This window comes from Eretmochelys imbricata, chromosome 11, assembly GCF_965152235.1.
Source record: "Eretmochelys imbricata isolate rEreImb1 chromosome 11, rEreImb1.hap1, whole genome shotgun sequence".
NCBI lineage: Eukaryota > Metazoa > Chordata > Testudines > Cheloniidae > Eretmochelys > Eretmochelys imbricata.
In genome coordinates, this window is record NC_135582.1 from 15,826,623 (window position 1) to 15,846,816 (window position 20,194).

At 38.9% G+C, this 20,194-nt stretch overlaps 1 protein-coding gene across 1 annotated transcript in view; it reads right to left on the minus strand.

Moving 5' to 3' along the window:
* DPP10 (dipeptidyl peptidase like 10) overlaps positions 1-20,194 on the minus strand; it is a 434,888-nt gene that overhangs the window by 25,198 nt on the left and 389,496 nt on the right. The window contains exons 11-16 of the mRNA XM_077829757.1: positions 13,457-13,580; positions 10,166-10,204; positions 8,928-9,035; positions 4,595-4,686; positions 3,043-3,090; positions 2,217-2,338 (exon numbers count right to left, since the gene is read on the minus strand). Coding sequence (XP_077685883.1) covers positions 2,217-2,338; positions 3,043-3,090; positions 4,595-4,686; positions 8,928-9,035; positions 10,166-10,204; positions 13,457-13,580 — 533 coding nt within the window. The remainder of the gene's footprint in view (positions 1-2,216; positions 2,339-3,042; positions 3,091-4,594; positions 4,687-8,927; positions 9,036-10,165; positions 10,205-13,456; positions 13,581-20,194) is intronic.

Below are 20,194 nucleotides of genomic sequence, written 5' to 3' on the forward strand. Positions count from 1 at the left end.
CAACCAAACAAAAATTCAGAAAAGAATCTAAATGTTTAGTACTGATGTTTTTTAAAATAAAGCATTTCAATTTTTTCATTTGAAATGACTTTTAGTTTCAAAATTTATTTCAATTTTATTTTAAAATTAAAAAATCTTTTAAAGAGCTCAAAAACTAAGATGTTTTGTTTGATCTGAAATTATTATTATTATTTTTTTTTTTACTTTTCAGTTTTCTAAAAATTAGAAACAGTTTCACTTCAGATTGACCTAAATGATTATTTCTCTCCACTTTTCTGGTACTGCAAGTGAACAAAAAATCAGTTTTTTTTCATCACTCGACAAGGAGCACCAAAGGAAAGCTTATAAACAAATAAACACAAAGAAAGTCTGACAGGATACCAGCTCAACACTAGTTCTAGCAAACTGGGAATTAATTCTTCACTCAAGTCTCTGGAGGTGCTCGAGAGATTAAAAGGGATGGGATAATGAGACAGTGCTACTGACTGTGGGCAAACAGGAAGTAGAAGTTAGACTATAAAATGTGCTCACAGGCGAACAGAAGGTGAAAGAACTGAAGCTTGAAGGATCAAGCTAACCAGCAGACCCCAAAGAGTTTAGCAGAGGTGTGTTTTTGTTGCAGCTTTAAGCAGGGCCTATTGTTTGTTTTAAAATGTGTGTATGTGTTGGGGAGGAGGGGGGTATTTGTCTGTTCAAGTTGGTTTATCTCAAACTCTTGTAAGTAAACAAGAGAAAAGCTTCTGTTGCTGGACTGTGCTGCTGACTCTGACATCTTAGAAATGTTGTGCCCCCAATACAGTCATTTTGCACTACCCTAGTGGTCCTATGGGGCCATATTGCTGCCATAACTAGGCTGCTGAAGATTCCCAGGTGGAGTATAAAAGACTGTACTCCATCTTCACATAGGGATTATGCTGGGGATATACCTAGAGAAGAGGCATGTGCGATCCCCAGCTGGCAGCTCTAATTTATATTGGGGATAGGGAAAAACAAAGGTGGTGTGTAGCCATCTCTGTACCCCCCGTAGCCGCCTTGGGGCTTGCACCAAGTGCAGGGACATGCTCAAGGTTCGAGCTCATAGGGCCTGATATTCAGACATGTTAAGCATCCACAGATCCCATCAATCTCCAGTGGAGATATGGGATCTCTCTATCTCTAAAAGTCAGACCCCTAATGACCAGTCCTATTGCTAGTATAGTGAATGTCAAAGCTGGGAGCAGAATTAAGGTCATTCTCATGTCAAGTGTACAAATAAATAATTCCGCATTAAATACATTTTACTAAAACATAATAAGAACGAAAGCTACAGAGCCCAGCACCTGCTTGCACCTTGCTGGGGCAGTGGTTCAGTACTGACTTCAAAGTAAGAAACCCTTTGCTGACTTGCCCATACCACTTCCTTCAGCACCCAGGGATTGTCTAGGTTGTCTCCCAGTCAAGAACTAATCAGGGTGAACCCTGCTTCAACCATATGTTTTCTCTGTAATGCTTTTATCTTAAGAATAAAATAGGCTTTCATAAAAAGAACTGGGTGGTAACTTCTAACTGTTGACAATTACTCTAGTATCGGTTTCTGAGGAGAAAGCAAACAAGTGCGCTTGGGCATCCTGTCACTGTTGAGAATAACACAGTGAAGACAGGGAACTGTGCAGCCTGGAAATACTCTGGCCAGAGGGAGTAAGGCTTCGGTCTCCACCCAAGAAAAGCAAAGGTGAGGAGCTGGAAACCTGACAGTGAATGCCCTTGCTAGACCACTGAGGGGAAACACAAGTGCAATTGCCCTGAACCATGCCCACATGTGTTTGTTTATTGACAGGTATCTTAATGAAAATGCCCCTTATTTTAGTCACTATACATTTTTTTTCTATTTGTATTAATATATTCTATTTTCAAACCTAATGGATTTTTTTTTGTGAAACAGAAATACACAGTTGCAGAGAGAAGTAGATGTACAGGAAGTGAGCTGTTCAAATGTATTGCTAGATGGCTGTTTTCCGTCATTTTCTACCTTAAACATTTTTACAAAAATGATTTTAGGCTCCATACCTCCAATGCGCTCTGCACAGGGGAAGCCTGTGCCTGCATGGACCTAGCAATTGAGCTTGTTGCTAGATTAGGGCCTAAATCACTACCCAGAAGAAGATATTAATATTTGATATACACAAATAAAGCACTACTTTAAACAATTTTTACTGTGAACAATATATTTGACTTACCTTTACAATGCAGTAAAAAATGCTTGTTCATGGGACTAAACTTTGCACTGAAGTATGTGCACTGATCTTCCATGAAGTTGCATGAAAGACACTGGCGGTTCAGTAATCCAATAGTTGATACACTGAGAACAAAATTAGTTACAAACATCAGAAAAGTTTCGTTTGATAACATAACAAACTCATGAAGTGATGCCAAAGGCCCACCAGACATTAGGTTTGTTTCCTGATCTCCACTCGTCTCTTGCTAATTTTTTTTTTGCTAGTTTTGCACAGAATATGAATATGACATGCTGTTGGTTGCTCCATTAAGCTACAATCCTACAAGCTGTTCTGTGAGGGAGGTCTTCTAAACATAAAACAGCTTACAGGACTGAGACCTTAATTATTAAAGGCACCCTTGGGAGTGAGAATAAAAGTAAAAAATTAATGAGAATTAGGGAGCTGTAGCTTTTAGAACTGGGGTTTCTGCATGGGTGAGGCAATCTGCCCACAAATTTTAGACTGAAGGATTGGGGCTTTTGTAAATATAATTTTAGCCACATTGAGAAAGCTTTCTATACAGTATACCAGTCTGAAGAATACATATGTATTACACCATTGCATTTAGAGTTCACCAAATTTTTAATTTCATATTATATTCACATAAATATGATTGGCAATTTTTGAGCATAAAGTAGTATTTTACACCGACATTGTACTCATTTTGCTCAAGTGCAGATGACTAAACAAGCTGTGAGACAGCAGGAGGTCAGGCACATAGAATCTCTTTCTAGTTTATAGTACTTGTGTTAGGGCTATTGTAAATTTTCCTCTGAGTATTACTTACCTATATAGCTGTCTCCCTCTTGGGGAATCTTCAGTGCTTAAAAAATAACTGCCCAAGAAACACAAATAAAATTAAACTCACTTCTGAAAACTCTCTGATCCATATAATGTTAGGAAGAACTTTCAACATGAAGCCCAAATCCATGCAAAGCCCATTATGCAACAAATAGAGCTGGGTGAAATTTTTTACACTTTTTTTGTGTGAAATGTTTTACAAACTCATGCTGGTTTCGCTGAATCGTTTCAGTAAAAAAAAAAAAATCTGAAAAAGTCAAAACATTTCAATTTTTCAATTCAAAATGAAACTTTTTGTTTCAAATTTTCCTTTAATTTTATTTGAAAAAATAATTTAAAAGGTTTAAAAAATGCTGGAAATCAAAATGATTCATTTCAATTCAGATCAAACAAAATGTTTCTCCCTGATCTTTACGCATTACTGAACATTTCAAAAAATGTTTTCAGTTTGAACCAAAGTATTTTTGGTTTTCTAAATTTCCAAAGAGCCCCAAAAAATCCATTATTCACCCAGCTCAAATTACAAATGTGCAGAAAGCTTTACATACCCAGGCTGATGTATGTTTTCATATCAAACCAATGCTGAACTCTCGGGGGCACATTATGGCTTCCTCTGTGGGCACCTATGCACTTAACAGCACCCAAAAAGAGCTTCTTTCCTTTTCAAAATCTACAGATGGATCTATCTGTAACTGCATCCCCCAGTAACCCTGGAGGCAAGGGTACTGATTCGAATCTCACACAGGCTCCATCACTGCTGCTGAAACTCTTTTTACTTCAGTGGAGCTCAGAGTCAAGCACATTATATTTTTTTCTGCCTTATACAGATATAAATAAGACCTGTTCCAAAGCCCATTGTAGTCAGCTAGACTCATTCCATTGACTTCAATCTGTTTTGTATCAGGCCCATACTCTCTCCAGGCACTGCCATTCAGTCAGTGCACTTCCTTCCTTATTTAGGAACCTTAATATAGTCCCTGATTTGGTTTTGACCAGGTTTCATTAATACATTGGTTGAAACTCAATGATTTTGGCTGAGTTCCCCTCTATTTTCTGATTTGAGTTTTTGTATCTGTTTGAACAGAGAACATTAAAGTGAAGCTTGGAAGATTGGAATGCCCACACATCAAAACCAAAGAAAAGGTATAAAACCCCTGTGAACTCAAACCTCTGAGTTTTATCAAGTCTAATAATATTGCCAGTTTTTTTTTTCTTGGATTCTGGAGGGTGGGGAGGGGGCGTGGGGTTGGAAAAGTTATTAACTCCATGCTGTAGTTTAATTCCTTTTATTTAATCAACAGAATGAGTCAGTAGATGGCACAGCATATCTCCATTAGTTATTCGAAAAAGATACTTGCATTACCTTGGCAGACCAAATGTATGAAACTGCTCTTTGTACTATGGTTATAATTTATGGCAGTGCTTTGCAAATGAAAAAAATATTGTTACTTAATTGTATATACACTATTTCCAGTTAAATTAATTCTATCTCAATAATTCAGATATTTTACCTGCAGACAAAGAACACTAATACTCACATCTTTTGATTATTTTCATCATATGCCAGGATTTTGATAACTTCCCAGTTTCCTGATGTCAGGTGTCTCACACTGATTTGTTCAGTTTTAGCCTGCAGAGAAATGGTAAGTATTGACTTTCATCTTACTACTTATGTTTTTCTTTACCTAACATGATTGTCGGCACACATCATTACTGATTTACAGCTTTTTAATCTTTTAATGTACAACATAACTCACTTAAACCACAAAACCCACATGCACTGAAAGGCATTGACTGTAAGGATCCTTTCTCCCTCAATATTAACTTTTTCAAAGGTAGTAAAATCATGGCAGTTTCCATTGCAATATTTGTTTTCAATTACTCATACACAATATCGACAATAGAGGTTTTATATTTTATCTAGGTTGGCATATCTTTAATTTTGGTGCAAGTTTGATTTCAGCTAGAGGCTATCATAATACATTCTGAAATTTCCACTATATTAAAAAAACCCTTTAAACTAACAAATAAGTGTTTTTCTTCCAGAAACGAGAATAAAGGTGCAAAAGATCAAATCCAGATCTTTAGTGCAGCAATTCACAGCGGCTGAGGATTTGACTCCAAAGCTGTAAGGAGCTAAACATAAATAAATATCACCTGTGTTTCTTGAAGATTTGCTTGTCCTTTACTTGCTGAAGTGGCACAAAGAGGCATAGCCTGACCCAATGCATTCAAAGTGCTGTACAAACATTAGCCAGTTACTGCAGAAAATTTACTGTATGTTTGTACAGAGCAGAGCATAATGGGGCCCTGAGCTGGTCTAGGCCTCTAGGCATTAACACAATACAAATAAACAACACCAATACTACTACCATCCTGTGAGGCAGGCAGATCAGTGTTTTAATCCCCTTTGTTGCTAACTTGCTAGGAGTCAAGGCAGAGCTGAACGTGGTCCCTAGAATCCACCTGTTATATTTGCGTTTAAACTATCAGAACCTAAACTTCCAGTCATTAGAATTACAGTGTCTCAACCACTGAGAAAATAAAAAAGACTGCTTGGGAAAGAATTGTACGGCGAGTGTAAGGTATTACAGTAGTTCCTAGAAGCCCCATCTGAGGTCAGGGCCACATTGTGCTAGGTGCTGTATGTATCTATATTAAGAAATATTCCATTAAAATGGGGGTACTGACATTAGTTGGGGCATCTAGAAACTATTGAAATGAGTGAGTGTTTCCTGTCTTCTTAGATGGTAGAGGCTAGAGGACTCTTCATTTATAACAAAGTTCCATCCGTGGCAGCACTGAAGAGAATTTTTAAGTTCTGAAATCACAGATTCCAAAATAAGCTGTGGTTTATATTGCTGGTAAGTATTAAACAATGTGGCTGTTTTTCAAGGTTACAGCTGTAATACATAATTTATTATGCTTGCTTGCAATTTTTGCCTCAAATCATTTAAATTACTTTTAAATTCTCATACTGTAGTAGAAAATAAGAACCACTGTATATTTGTATTTTTTGGGGCGGGGAGGAGGGGAGGGAAACTAACTAAGAATTTCCAATAGACATATCACTCCTGGTTCAGTCCAATTTTTTAATTAATTTCTTTTCAATATGATATAAATTATTAAAGGTATTTGGGAACATAACAGATTGAACACTTTACATTCAACAAGTAAATAAATTGATAGGCTCTAACACTTTTTAAAATAGTGCCCCAGATAAATTAAATTAGATGCTTTTGATAACCTGATTTGGTTATGTAATTGACATTTTGTGTGATAGCTTTTCTAAAACTTAGCATTAAGAAGGTTGATTTAAGATGTTCTAAGCAAAACCACCATATCTCACTAGCTGTGCTTCATTTGGATAACCAAACCCCAATGATTAATTGAAACAGAAGTGCATTGATCGTTAAAGTTTAATTCTGTGTTGTTAGACTTTTATGTTGAGGGCAATAAAACTGCTTAACTTCTCCTGTGTCTACAATGCTTACTTCTGCTTAACATTACCAATGAAAGATCTTAAGTGGGCAATTAAACATAACATTCCATTGTTTACTGCAAGTGTTCATTGTGGATTTTGGTTTTCACGATGTTGTGTACTAACCACCTATTTAAAATTCTGCTGAGGCAACTGTTATGCTTCTGTGGCTCACACAAAGTGTGACAAATATTTGATATGACAAAAGACTTTATGTGAAATGGTTAATATAATTTTCATGTCTCCATGTTTGCTTTAGAAATGGACAATCAGATTAATACAGTGTGCAAAGCACAGCATATAAACACATTTCCTATCCTTTATTGCCCCATATCAGCCCCATTACCATACAGAGTGTTGCTTACTGATGAATAACGATCAGTATATGGAATGTCTGGTTTCCTCGTATATATGTAGATATATATGTAGATAAAAACTAACTCCGGGAAGCAGCTATACACTAAAAAAACAAATTCATCACTAGTGTAAGGTAGTACAATTCCACTGAAGTCAGAATTAGACCTATTCATAGTTGTGGTGAATTTGGCCCAAACAATCTGAGGTCTTTGCCACTTTGCAGTTGTATATTCCCCCATGTCCTTATTCTGCTGAAAAGGATGGACTGCTAAGCATTTAAGCACATGTTTACCTTTAAGGATATGTGTAAGTCCCATTGAAGTCAGTCCTTAAAGTTAATCATGTGCTTAAGTTCTTTGCCAAACAGGAATGGATTTAAGCGTGTGCTTATATGCTTTATTAAACTGGGGCCTTTATTGAGTTTCCTCAAAACTTTGGTTAGGTCTAATGAATATAGAATCATAGACTATCAGGGTTGGAAGGGACCTCAGGAGGTCATCTAGTCCAACCCCCTGCTCAAAGCAGGACCAGCCTACAAGTTCACTCCAAACTCTTTATCGGCACTAACATTTAGTGTGACCTTACAAGATATTTTCCCTCCATTTTGTTATTATTTCAAACACTTTTGCAGGCTACACAGCACCATACAATGGGAAAGATGCCTAAATAGGACTGCCTTGATTGTTACATTAGCGTAATAGTCTCTGATTTTCATGCACATCACTGGTTTATTGAACGATGGAAGTTTGACACATGCACTTATGTTTCCCATTCTAAAATCTTAGGGCACGTCTTCACGTCTTCTTAGGGCACTGGGGCACTGTCTACACTGGCTCTTTACAGCGCTGAAACTTGCAGCACTCAGGGGGGTGTTTTTTCACACCCTTGAGGGAGAAAGTTGCAGCGCCGTAAAGTGCCAGTGTAAACAAGCCCAAAGTGATAAGTTAAGGTGCAACTGCTCTTTCTTTTTTGCACAATGAATTGTGAACAACATGCTTTATACTGAGATCAACATGAACATCATCGTAAGCGTGTGACACCAAGGAGCATTGGTATCATGAATGGCTGCTATTTTAATTCCTTAAGGCTCCTTTGAAAATCCCAGCATAAATTGTCTGGGATATGGCCACCTCTCTTCTTGTGTCCTATTGAGATCAGCTCAGGTACCTGAATTATCAGCCCCCTGATTTAAGTGGGAGCTGGAGGAATTCTCAGCTCTATAACTTAGGCTCAGATTCTCCAAGGGTTTTTGATGCCTCACTCCTATTAATTTCAGTTGAAATTAGGGGCCAAAATCTGTTAGAGGATCTGGGCCTTACTTTCTATGTTAGTTCACCACAGTCCAAATCCACTGGAACTTCTGGTCACACTGCACACTTTGTCCCAGGGGGATAACCCAAAGAAGTCAAAGTCATTGGAAAATGTAGCACTTGGAAGTGGCAGAATTCTAGTCTGGTTGAACTTTGGAGGGTTTCAGATTTGGACATTGGTTCCCGTGTATGTTTTATCAATTAAATTTTGTGCGTGCACCCAGAGTTCTGGACTGACATTTAAATATATATATATATATGACTATATATATATAAAGTAAAATTGGCATTCTGAAGATTTCCTTGATTTCTATATTCATATGGAACTTATTGGATTAATACAGAGCATTACCTTGCTATACAGGATTTAGAATGCAAACAACCTCTATCACTAGTTCTGGAGACAGGAAGAGAGATTGACTACCAGGTGCTGTGTGAGTGCCTGCTGTTGACAGATCTATTGAGCATCTTTGGCATCAGCCTACTATGGAGAGAGAGTTCATCCACCTTCCTGACTACATGGTGCTGCAAATGTGTCTTGCAGAAGAGCAGTGGTCACGACAGAGAAGAGGCTATCCCAATTATACATATGTGGAGGCTCTCAAGTGTCTACTTAGGGCAGTCTTTTCTTTGTGTAAGACATCACCAGGGACGCCCCTTACCAATATGCCTGGGGATTTATACAACCACTCCCCAAAAATATGAACTGAAGCAAAAACTTACCTGAACAATAAGCATGGCTATGTGGTGGAATTCACCCCGGCCACCTTGTTTCACTGGGACTATCATAAAGAACTTACTTCCATCTTTGGAGAAAACTGGCTCCTCATTCTATAAATATAAAATTGTTTAATTTGTCTCAAACTGTGTATTAAACTCTCCATCAAATAATCAGCTTGGATACTTAAATCTGTGGATTGTCATTGCTTACACGAAAGTTAAAGAGGTGTCCTTCAGCTTTCAGCATAACTGTGTCTATATACCATGGTAAAAATAATGGAACTAGAATGGCTAAACCTCAAAGGGTTCTGAGATATGGTTCAATTCAGCAGCTATAAATTCAGACACTTTTTCAAAACTCTTTTGCCTGAATATTTGGGCTGAAAATCTCACAAAACTGACTCTCTCTCATGTGATTTTTGGTATTGTCCTCTTTTGCTAGTGTTGGAAATACTAGAGAGTTTCCTTTACGGGCATATGTATAATGAAAGAAACAAGTTTTATTGATAATGATGACAAATGTTGTCTACTGTGTCAATTCAGCAAAGCAAACTTGGCTTTTACAGGACTTAAGCCACCGTTTCTGAATTTGGATGGACATAAGCACATGTAAATGCTTTGATGAATCAGTGCCCTATCATTGACTGTTGAACTGTGTAAGTAACTTTGCTTGTTATGCATCTCCCTAATCCAACATCATATAGAAATGTTAAAGGGACACCGCCAACCAGAAAATCATAATTTTTAATGATTTTTTCTTCAACAGTTTACAAGATGGGACCTGAAATGTGTTTTAAATAAATATGTTTCATCCATTTTTGCAATCTGTTGGATTTTTTATTTGAATCTGTGAAAGTGGAACCATTTGCTGACATTTTGGATCTACATACAATTCATGTGTGTTAACTTTGTCATATTATTCTCAAGCATTCCTCTGGAGCCTTATACAACCTCTTTCTCTTCTATTCCTTTGCATCAATTTTGAACAGGAGGAAAAAAGGAGTAAAAACATTTTTATCTGAAAAGTCAGCATATCTTACTCAATGCACACAGAAGTAATTTTTACACAGTCATTTTTCTGATGATCATATGTTATATTAATGTGGGGGTCCTAAAAAGTGACTATTTTATTTTAACAGAAATGTCATTTTACATTTCGTTAAAGAAAATCAAATAATGAGATAAAAGTAACAATAGAAGCAGCAATGCATTACATATTTCAAACATCATTCATACAGTACCTGTTTAGAAAGCCACACTTCTGATGTAATCTCATATTTCTAAAAGAGAAGAATTATCTTTATGAAATATATACAGATCAAAAAAATCCTCACTTTCATCAAAATGACTCTTTATATTTAATGTTTGTGTCCTGTGTTATAGAGCTCTAGCCCAGCGGTTCTCAAACTTCATTACACCATGACCCCCTTTTGACAACAAAAATTACTACACTACTCCAGGAGGAGGAACAGAAGCCTGAGCCTGCCCGAGCCCAGCTGCCTCGGGCCTGCGGCCAAAGCCCAAGGGCTTTGGTCCCGAGTGGGGGGCCTGCAACCTGAGCCCTGCTGCCCAGGGCTGAAGCCGAAGCTGAGCCTACCACCAGGGATGAAATCCTCGGGCTTCGGCTTCAGCCCCAGGCTCCAGCAAGTCTAACACCAATCCTGACAACCCCATTAAAATGGTGTTGTGACCTACTTTGGGGTCCCAACCCACAGTTTGAGAAGCTCTGTTCTAGTCTTTCCATTGACATTATCCCCAAAATGTATAATACTTAAAAGGTTATAACAGATGATAATTTAATTATAAGTACAGCTGTCTTTCTGAATTTCCAGGATAACTAGGGACATAAGATCTTTTAAAATCCTTTTTTATTAGCTTCAAAAAGCTTTGAACAGACAGTAATATTGGGTTTTTAACTCTAGGCATCATCTGACAACCGGAAATTTTTAGGACCTTCAGCAACATTGGCTAAACAGCCAGCACCAGATTTCTATCATTTGTTTTCATCTGAAACACGTTTTTCATGGGTCATAGTTTAGTTTAGTTTCATGGGTAATAGTTTAATGAATACATCAAAATCTTAGTATCTACTATATCATGCTGCATATAGGGCCATTGCCTTTACATCATACCATACAACCAGATACTCCATATATCTACTAGTAAAATAATATGGGACAGATTTGCTGCTGGTATGAATTGTCTTAGCTGCACTGAAGTTATGATAATTGACACCAGCTGAGGATCTACCCCTAGAAGTGAGGTCCGATCAACTAAAATTCAAGTGGCTATCATAATTGGATCATTTGTTTTGATATAAATCCTTTTGGAATTGCAAATGAATACTGATAAACTCTTGAGATATTTACAAAAGTTGCATATGCATTAGCACTGAAATGGTAATATATGCTGTAAAACATTCTTGCACTGAGGATTTTTCAGTTCAGTTAGAAAGCCATGAGTCTTGTCCCACTGTCACTGAAGTCAATGGCTAAACTTTCCCTCAGTCTAATGGGTGCTGTGACAAAGTGGGAAATATCTGAGTTATTTTTTATGAGTATTGTGCATACCTCTGTGTTTGTTTATGTGGGTTACTTGATATGGAGGTAGATCAAAATGAGGTTGTAAGAACGAAACCAATAGGAAACAAAACAATGGCAAAGATAAGGTGTTATCAGAGTTATCTAAGCCTCTATCCAGGCTAAACTGCTTTACTCTTCCCAAGGCTAAGCATAGCATACAAAGGAATCCTAACCCTTAAATATGTTGGCCTCAGGAAGGGGGTGCAAGGAAGTTGTCAGCTGCTGCAGACTGATATAGATTGACTGAGAGTAAATGTCTGCAGCAAGAAGGCTGTAACTTCTTCCCCAAAGAGAACAGGTGGCACCAAGACTAAGACACGTCTGCATAGGGGCTTGTGACAAATGCTAAGTGTAAGTAAGACAGTAGGTGTATGGGTCTCTTTGTTGTTTTAAATCCACTTCTCTCAATGCTGTGAACCTTTTGGCAAATAAATCCTACTTTGTTTGAAGAAGCTGCTTCTGTGTCACTGCATTTTATTACTATCCACATGATCCCAACTGGAAACCATTCAGTGAGTGGTTGGATTGTTGGGTTTAACCCCAGGGAAAAGAGAAGTTGTGGGTATTGAAACGGGTGCACCTGAGGGACTGGACACAGCTACTCAGGGCCATGACAGGTGCAGACTACAGCTTTTATATGTTTGAGATTCCCAGTTATGACAGGAATCAAGACGAATGAAATAAATATTTCTGAGAGGTGCTACAGTGCAGTTAGTGTAAAGGTGTTATACAATATTCTTTTCTTTTTCTTGTACACAATCCAATCACACTCCAGCAACACCCGCAAGCTCTCCTTTACCTGTCACATTTTGTGGTCCATCTGAAGGTGTACATTCACAAATATTTCTGAAGGCACCCAGACTTATTAAAAAAAGTATAAAGAGGGATGAGTGATGGGTGCACGTGTCTTTGGAAATAGAAAGGTCATCATAGGATGAACACTTAGTTTCCAGTCCTGTTTTTATTGAACTCAAGGGGATTGTTATTATGGTCTTCAATTCAAGCAGGACCTGCCAGGTATGGAGACATGTTTGTGTGAGGGGAAAACGAGGAACCATGTCCTGAACCTTTGTGAAAAAGCTTCTGTTTTGAAATGGTGCCACATCCTATCACCACACAGAGGATGCTGTCAGAATCAGCAGCAAAAGCATTAAAATAAACATTCCTTTTTATGGGACTGGCCACTGTTTAGAGCTGTGTTATCATGGCTAAATTACAGGATAAAAAGTGAAATATTATTTCAACATTGGGCTCCTGTGGAAACATCACATCTTAGCAATGGCTCCTTCTACCGGCAGGAAATTTGGAAACAAAAGTTATCTTCTCTACTACCTGTTCTGAACTTTAGCTCCCCTTCACACACCCTTATGACTCCCTGACAGTCACCATATGTGATTTCCTTTGAAGCCCACAAAAACCTCTCCCCAGTCTTCCCAGAAATGTCAATTTCAATTTTTAAAAAATAGCGTTATCTTAACAATCAAATATATTGTTTAGGTACGATGAGCCTCTGGGGACTATCCTGCATCTTTCCTTTAAATCCATGCAAACCTTTATAGATACTAAGGTCTGGAATGGAACTATGTGGAGAGAAAAAACAGTGACTGGACAGCTGAGAGTACCTGAAGGGATATATCTTGCCTCTGCCTTAGCTAGCTGTAAAATGCCTGATTTTCAGAGGTGATGATCATCTGAAGTTAAATAATGAACAAAGCGTAGGAACTCTGAAAATTAGGTCTCTCGATTTTACTGATTGCATTAAATCATTTCATTATAAAATCTGGATTTCTATCCTTTCATTTATCTCCATGTTATCTGATTATATTTAGTTAGTAATTACGACATCAAAAGACATTCTGAAGACTAAACACCAAACACCTATTTCTGGTGATAAGGATAAATATCAGTAATATAATCTGTGAAAGAAAGAAACAAGGAAATCTGACTTACCTTGCTACAAGCCCCAGTCGTGGTCTCACAAACTGTAAGAATGGAAATGTTCTGTGGTCTGTTTAACCATCTCACCACAGTCTTGGTATTGCTTACCCACTTTACCATAGTGATGTAGTATTCTCTGAGGTAAACATAAATTTTAAAATATAGTGGTCATATAATTTATATACGGCTGTATAACGTTTTAAATTATAGAAGTAAGTAGACCAAATCTGGAAAACAAAGCCTGAACTGAGTTGCTCCCTGTGAAAACATCAGTATTGAGGGATGGAATTGGATACCCAAATGACAAATATATTGGGTCATGGATGCCACCACTAGGAATAGTGGTTATGGCATGCTGCTTGCCTGGGAAGTTTCTGCTCCTTTAGCAGTTATTTTGTAATCTTTTAAGTAGCCGTGAGACATATGCACCTTCTACAGACTTTGTCCCACATGACTGTATGCAATAAATTATTCAATGAAGATTTAAACTATATAAAATACAGGTTGCAAATATGTCAAATTACTGCCATATTTAAAATAGTTTCCCAAAAATATATACTGTCCATTTTGATGCTGATGCAGCAAACCACATAAACATGTGCTTAACTTTGTGCAAGTTAGTAAGGTGTTTTATGAAACAGAAGAGAGGCTAGAGCAAAGCACTGAAAGTTAGGTATTGGAAACTAATCAGGACTGTGCCATTGAGTCATGGTCAGAATAAAAGGAGAGTAAATTTACTTGCATTCTCGTTTCTCTGTTTAGTGTGAGAAGCAAATAAGTAAAAGGAGAACCTACACAGAAACCAGATGTTGCACCTGAACTTTCCTAGACTAACCACATGTGGTAACGAATGCATTTGTTTTCAAAAATAGTCTGCAGATTGCCGTATTTCTTTGCTATGCCAGACGCTTCTCTGTCCTGGACATATAGCTGACATCAAACTAAGAGAAACAAACTTTTGCACAAACACTCAATCCCTCCCTCACAAAAACAAAAACAAAACCAAACCACAAAGCCCACCATTGTTTTGCAAGGTTTCTGGGATCATTTTAAAATGCCATTGATACACTGTAAGTATTCTATGCAGGGACCAAGTGAAGAGAAGTCAGACGCTGTGTCACTGTTAGTCGACTTTCACTGTAGCAAATAACTTGTAATACCAGACAAACTGTCCATCCCCAGACATGTTTGGCTCAGCAAAGGAGTCCAACACACAGATTTTAATGACACAGAATATCTACTTATCTCCTACAGAAATCCTGTTATGCTGTCAAACTAAAGATGTTACTAAGAAGGCTGTTGCAGCTTGTCATCACAAAGAAACTTGGTGTGCTTGCTTCAATTCACTGCTTATGGCAGCTGGCAGCTCCTACGGTCCAGCTGAGAAATGCTCAACATTGGACTTAAACAATGTGTCTAGAAATTCAGTCCCACTTTAAACCGAGGCTGTTAGCTTGCACTTAATTAGTTTTGTAATGTAGTTTTGATGGAAGCTTCATTACTTGTTAACAGCAGATATTTAATTATCGAGTCAAAAAACATCTTACTACACCACAGACGTCCAATTTGTGGCCTGTAGGAAAGTTTTGTGGGACTTTGATGCTGCACACAAAAGATAATGGGCCCAGGAAAGCAATGCAGATGCCCCAGGTCTGAATTTGACCCCATGTTTATGGCATGTGGTAGAATAACTAAATTGGCACACCTTGCCTGGGACTATCCTTCCCTGTTTTTCCACCTGATTCCAGGTGATATGGATGTTCTTCCAAAGTGTGATCTGACATGCTGACTGGAACTAGTGAGTAGGGGGTTAGTATTTGTATTTTGAATATTTAACATCAAGCCACAGCAAACCAATGGTTAAAATCAAACCATAAGGTGACCTTCCAACAAATATCGTGTGAACCCACAATTTTAATTGCACTTCTAGTTCACTATACGTGAAAAATTACAGACCATTTAAAAATTCTTTTAATTTTCTTGTCTACTGACAAAAAAAATCTACTTTCAAATTTCACTACTCCATGACCTGTTTATAGAGGCTCCCCCCCTACATGTGTCTTTCTGGAATTATAAATTGATGTTGCATGATATTTTGACAAGCTCCAAGTAATGCTTACCTGTAGTACATACTCCTGTACTTGGTTGAATCTATTTGTATCTATCTATCACATACACAAAAAGAACATTATTAAAGTTTCAAAATCGAACACTTAAAAATTTTAAAAAATGCCAGATATAAGGTTGCATATGCGACCTTAATTTGGCCCTCTGGGGCTAGATTCACAAGGGGTACTTAGCAATTGCAATGTCTCACTGTTAGGCATCGTGCCATCTTGTAATGTTAAAAGTGAAGTGCGCAGACTCTCCATTCAGTGCATGGGGAGAGTTAGGGATTCACAGAAGCCAACATGCTGAATGGGGTAGCCAGTAGGAAATGCTGAGCAGAGGAATGGTGCCTAAGCCCCGCCCCCAAAGGGAACGAGGCACCTAACCCTGAGGTGACTCCCTCCACTCGGAATTCACAGCTGTGAACCCACTCCTGGAGTCAGATGCCTAAGTCAGGTCAGTTCCTTCTCAAGGTAAACCAAGGAGAGGGAGCAGGCGGTGGTGGTGCCCCTCTTTCACCCAATCACACTGTGGTTCGAGCATTCATCTTGGATGCAGGAGACAGATTCAAATCCTCCTTTGCTTGATGTAGAGCAGGGACCTGAACCCAGATCTCTCACCAGCCAGGAGAGTGCCATAGACACAGGGCTATGGGGTATTCAGGAGTGCATCTGTCACAATAGCTCCTGTTGAAGCTGTTCCACTTGGTATAAATAATAAATATTCATTGGACAGGAGTGGGGCGGGGAGAGAGAGAGAGAGAGAGACTCTATAGCCTGGTGGTTAGGGCACTCTCTTGGGAGGGGTCAGACCAGGGTTACAGTCTCTGCTCCACTGAATAATTATTTATTTATACAAAGTGGCACAGGTTTTCATCCCAGTCTCCTTATCCAACCATCCTAATCTCCTTTTATGGCTCTTTGTCCAATCTATCTCTTCTCCCTCCCACCCCACCACACTGGCTCCAGTCCTAGTCTTCCTCCCCAGGCTCCATATCCAGTCTCAGTATTCCACCCACACCCCTCATCTCTCAGTCTCAGTTTTCTCCTTCCCTAGCTTCTTGTGCCAGTTCATTCCCTGCACTTCAGTTCCTTGTCAAATGAGTCTTCCCTACCCCGGTCTCCCTTTACTGCTTACTCATCCCAGTCTCCTTCCCTCCCACAGCTCCTCATCTAATCTCAGTGTTTTCCCTCCCAGCCAACTAGGTCCCAGTTCCAGTTGCCATTTCCCTCATTGGTTCCCAGTCCCAGCCACCTTGTCCCATCAGTTTCTGCCACCTCTCTCCTCCAGCTCCCAGTCCCAGCCTCCATATTCTTCCTGGCTCCCAGTCAAAGCACCCCTCCACTCCAGCTCACTGTCTTCTTGCCCAGCCAGTCCCAGACTCCTTGTCCCAGTCTACTGCTTTTCCCCATGCAGTCTGGCTTTTGTCCTCTCTGCATTTGAATCAGACAGCTTCATCTTCCATTCTGCCTGGGTTCAGGGGGGTGGTCATTTGGAGCACAGGAGAAACTGGTTCCCTGCTCTTAGTTTTAGTGCCTGGCCCCACCCTGGCCCATATCAGCTGGAAGCAGCCATTAGAGAGAAAGTCTGGCTTTGTCCGTATGACTCTGGGCTAGAGCATGCTCAGTTGTTCTGCAGGGATGTTGCATCTACAGTCTGGTCACATACAGGAGTTGTGGGGGAATGGGCATACTAAATCACTCTGTGGGAATGGTGCATACACAGTCTGGTTAATATTAGGAGCTGAGAGAGGCTTGAGCATGCTTGGTAAATATGGACTCTTCAGAGTCTTTAGCTGCTGAAATTGAAAGAGACTCTACAGAGCATGTGCAAACTGTAATTTTTAGAGGTTTATAAACTGGCTAAATTTGCTCAGATTTCATGGGGACACTACAAGGCATATTTCTGAAACAAAGACCACCCACCTCCCATCCCACCAGCACATGTCAAGTTCCTGCTCCAAAGCATGGGAGCACTAGAGAGGTTGAAAGAAAAAGTCACCCAAATTTTTGAATATGAGGGAAGCAATGTATTTTCTCTAGCCTCGTTTTTTGAAATGGCTTAGCCATTTTGGCTGAAAATTAATATATCAGCCTAGGGCAGACACCTGCCACACAAATTTGCAGAATGAATGGTTAAAATTTGACAAAGTTATGAGCTGAAAACAGGGTCTTATAATTGGTAGTGTTGGGCAACAGACAGGACTCACATATATGTGTATATATATGTGTGCGTGTGTGTGTGTATGTTACATACACACACAAATACTAAATCCATCCTTCTTTGAGATACACTCAGTTGAAAGAGCAATAATCTTTTCTTACAATTTTTTCCTTTAATTTGGTGGTCTAAATTGAGCACTATATTATGTTCACACCACAATAATATGCTAACGCATTAATTATCATTTAAAAATGTATGATCCTCCTATCTCACTTGTGCGTTTGGGGAACCTAGTGAATGAGAAGATATGTGCATTATCTTATTGCCTGCCATGCTAAGTGCTTAGCAAAGTCAACAGAGACAGTAATCTGAACAAAGAAAAGGGATTTGCATTGAATTACTCTGAAAGCATAGTTACATTCACAATCTAAATTTGCCTGAAGAGTGGATACTTAGATTTGAATTAGAATAGTTTGAAAAAAATGTTTTGAGCTTTAAAATAAGAATCTGTCCAAGAAAAAAATCCAATTTTGCAAATTCAGACAACTTGCTATAATGAAGTAATTGAAGTCTAATTTAGAGCCAATGAATAGGTTGTGAAACATATCTACCGATTACAGTAGCAGGAAGTTTCTGTTACTTAAAACTTGTGGCAATGGAATGATGGTGTACCCTAGTGTATGGTGACTGTATGAAATAGTTGTGGATCTGGTTGAATAAATACAGCGTGTGCTAGCATGAACAAGCTACGCTGTGTTGCTCTTTTAGTTTGCTGGCAGATTGTCTGCTAAGAAAGGTAAACACTAGATTCTTGTCCTACGAATGAGTTCCTAAAATATATATTGTGTTTTTAAATTATTTATACTGCTGTGTATTAGAAAGAGGTACTATATGCATTTATGGGTACTAATGGGAAATTTTTGCACTTACGGACACTGGTGCAAAAGTTAATACTGTGCAACTAGAAACGAACCCTGCCAGGTAACCAAACTCATTAAAATCAAGTACTGTTGCGTGCTATATTGAAAGAAAGCTAGTCTTTTAGTTAAGGAAAAAAAACTGGGACTCAGGAGATACAGTTTGATGGATCTACCACAGACTCCCTGAGTGACTTTGGACAAGTCACTTAGGCCCAGATCTTCCAAGTGCTTAGGCATTTAAAGGTGTTTGAGGAACGGGGCCTTAGGGCCTGATCTTCAGAAATGCTAGGCAACTGCTGCTACCATTAACTATAGCTGGAGTTGTGGGTGCTAAGTACCTCTTATCTTAATATGTTTGTGGCTTAGTTCCCCATTTGCAAAATGGGGACAATAATACTTCCTGTCTTCCACACTGTGTACATCAGAAGCAAGAAGCCTGATAAACAAGCAGTGGGGCCACTGGATGATTGAGATGCTAAAGGAACATTCAGGGATGATAAGGCCATTGCGGAGAAACTAAATGAATTCTTTGCACGGATCTTCATGGCTGAGGATGTGAGGGAGATTGAGCCATTCTTTTTAGGTGACTAATCTGAGGAACTCTCCCAGAATGATATGTCATTAGAGGAGGTTTTGGAACAAATGGATAAACTAAAGAGTAATAAGTCACCAGGACCAGATAGTATTCACCTAGGAGTTCTGAAGGAACTCAAATGTGAAATTGCAGGACTACTAACTGTAGTCTCTAACCTGTCATTTAAATCAGATTCTATACCAAATGACTGGAGGATACCTAATATGACGCCAATTTTTAAAAAGGGCCCCAGAGGGGATCCTGGCAATTACAGGCCAGTAAGTCTGACTTCAGTACCGGGCAAACTGGTTCAAACTATAGTAAAGAACAAAGTTGTCAGACACATAGATGAACATAATTTGTTGGGGAAGAGTCAACATGGTTTTTGTAAAGGGAAACCATGCCTCACTAATCTACTAGAATTCTTTAAGGGGGTTAACAAGCATGTGGACAAGGGAGATACAGTGGATACAGTGTACTTAGATTTTCAGAAAGCCTTTGACAAGGTCCCTCACCAAAGGCTCTTAAGCAAAGTAAGCTGTCATGGAATAAGAGGAAAGGTCCTCTCATGGATCAGTAACTGGTTAAAAGATAGGAAACAAAGGGTAGGAATAAGTGGTCAGATTTCAGAGTGGAGAGAGGTAAATAGTGGTGTCCCCCCGGGGGTCTGTAGTGGGACCAGTCCTATTCAACATATTCATAAATGATCTGGAAAAAGGGGTAAACACTGAGGTGCCAAAATTTGCAGATGATACAAAACTACTCGAGACAGTTACGTCCCAAGCAGACTGTGAACAGCTACAAAAGGATCTCTCAAAACTGGGTGACTGGGCAACAACCTCGCAGATGAAATTCAGTATTGATAAATGCAAACTAATGCACATTGGAAAACATAATCCCAACTATACATGTAAAATGATGGAGTCTAAATTAGCTGTTACCACTCAAGAAAGAAATCTTGGAGTCATTGTGGATAGTTCTCTG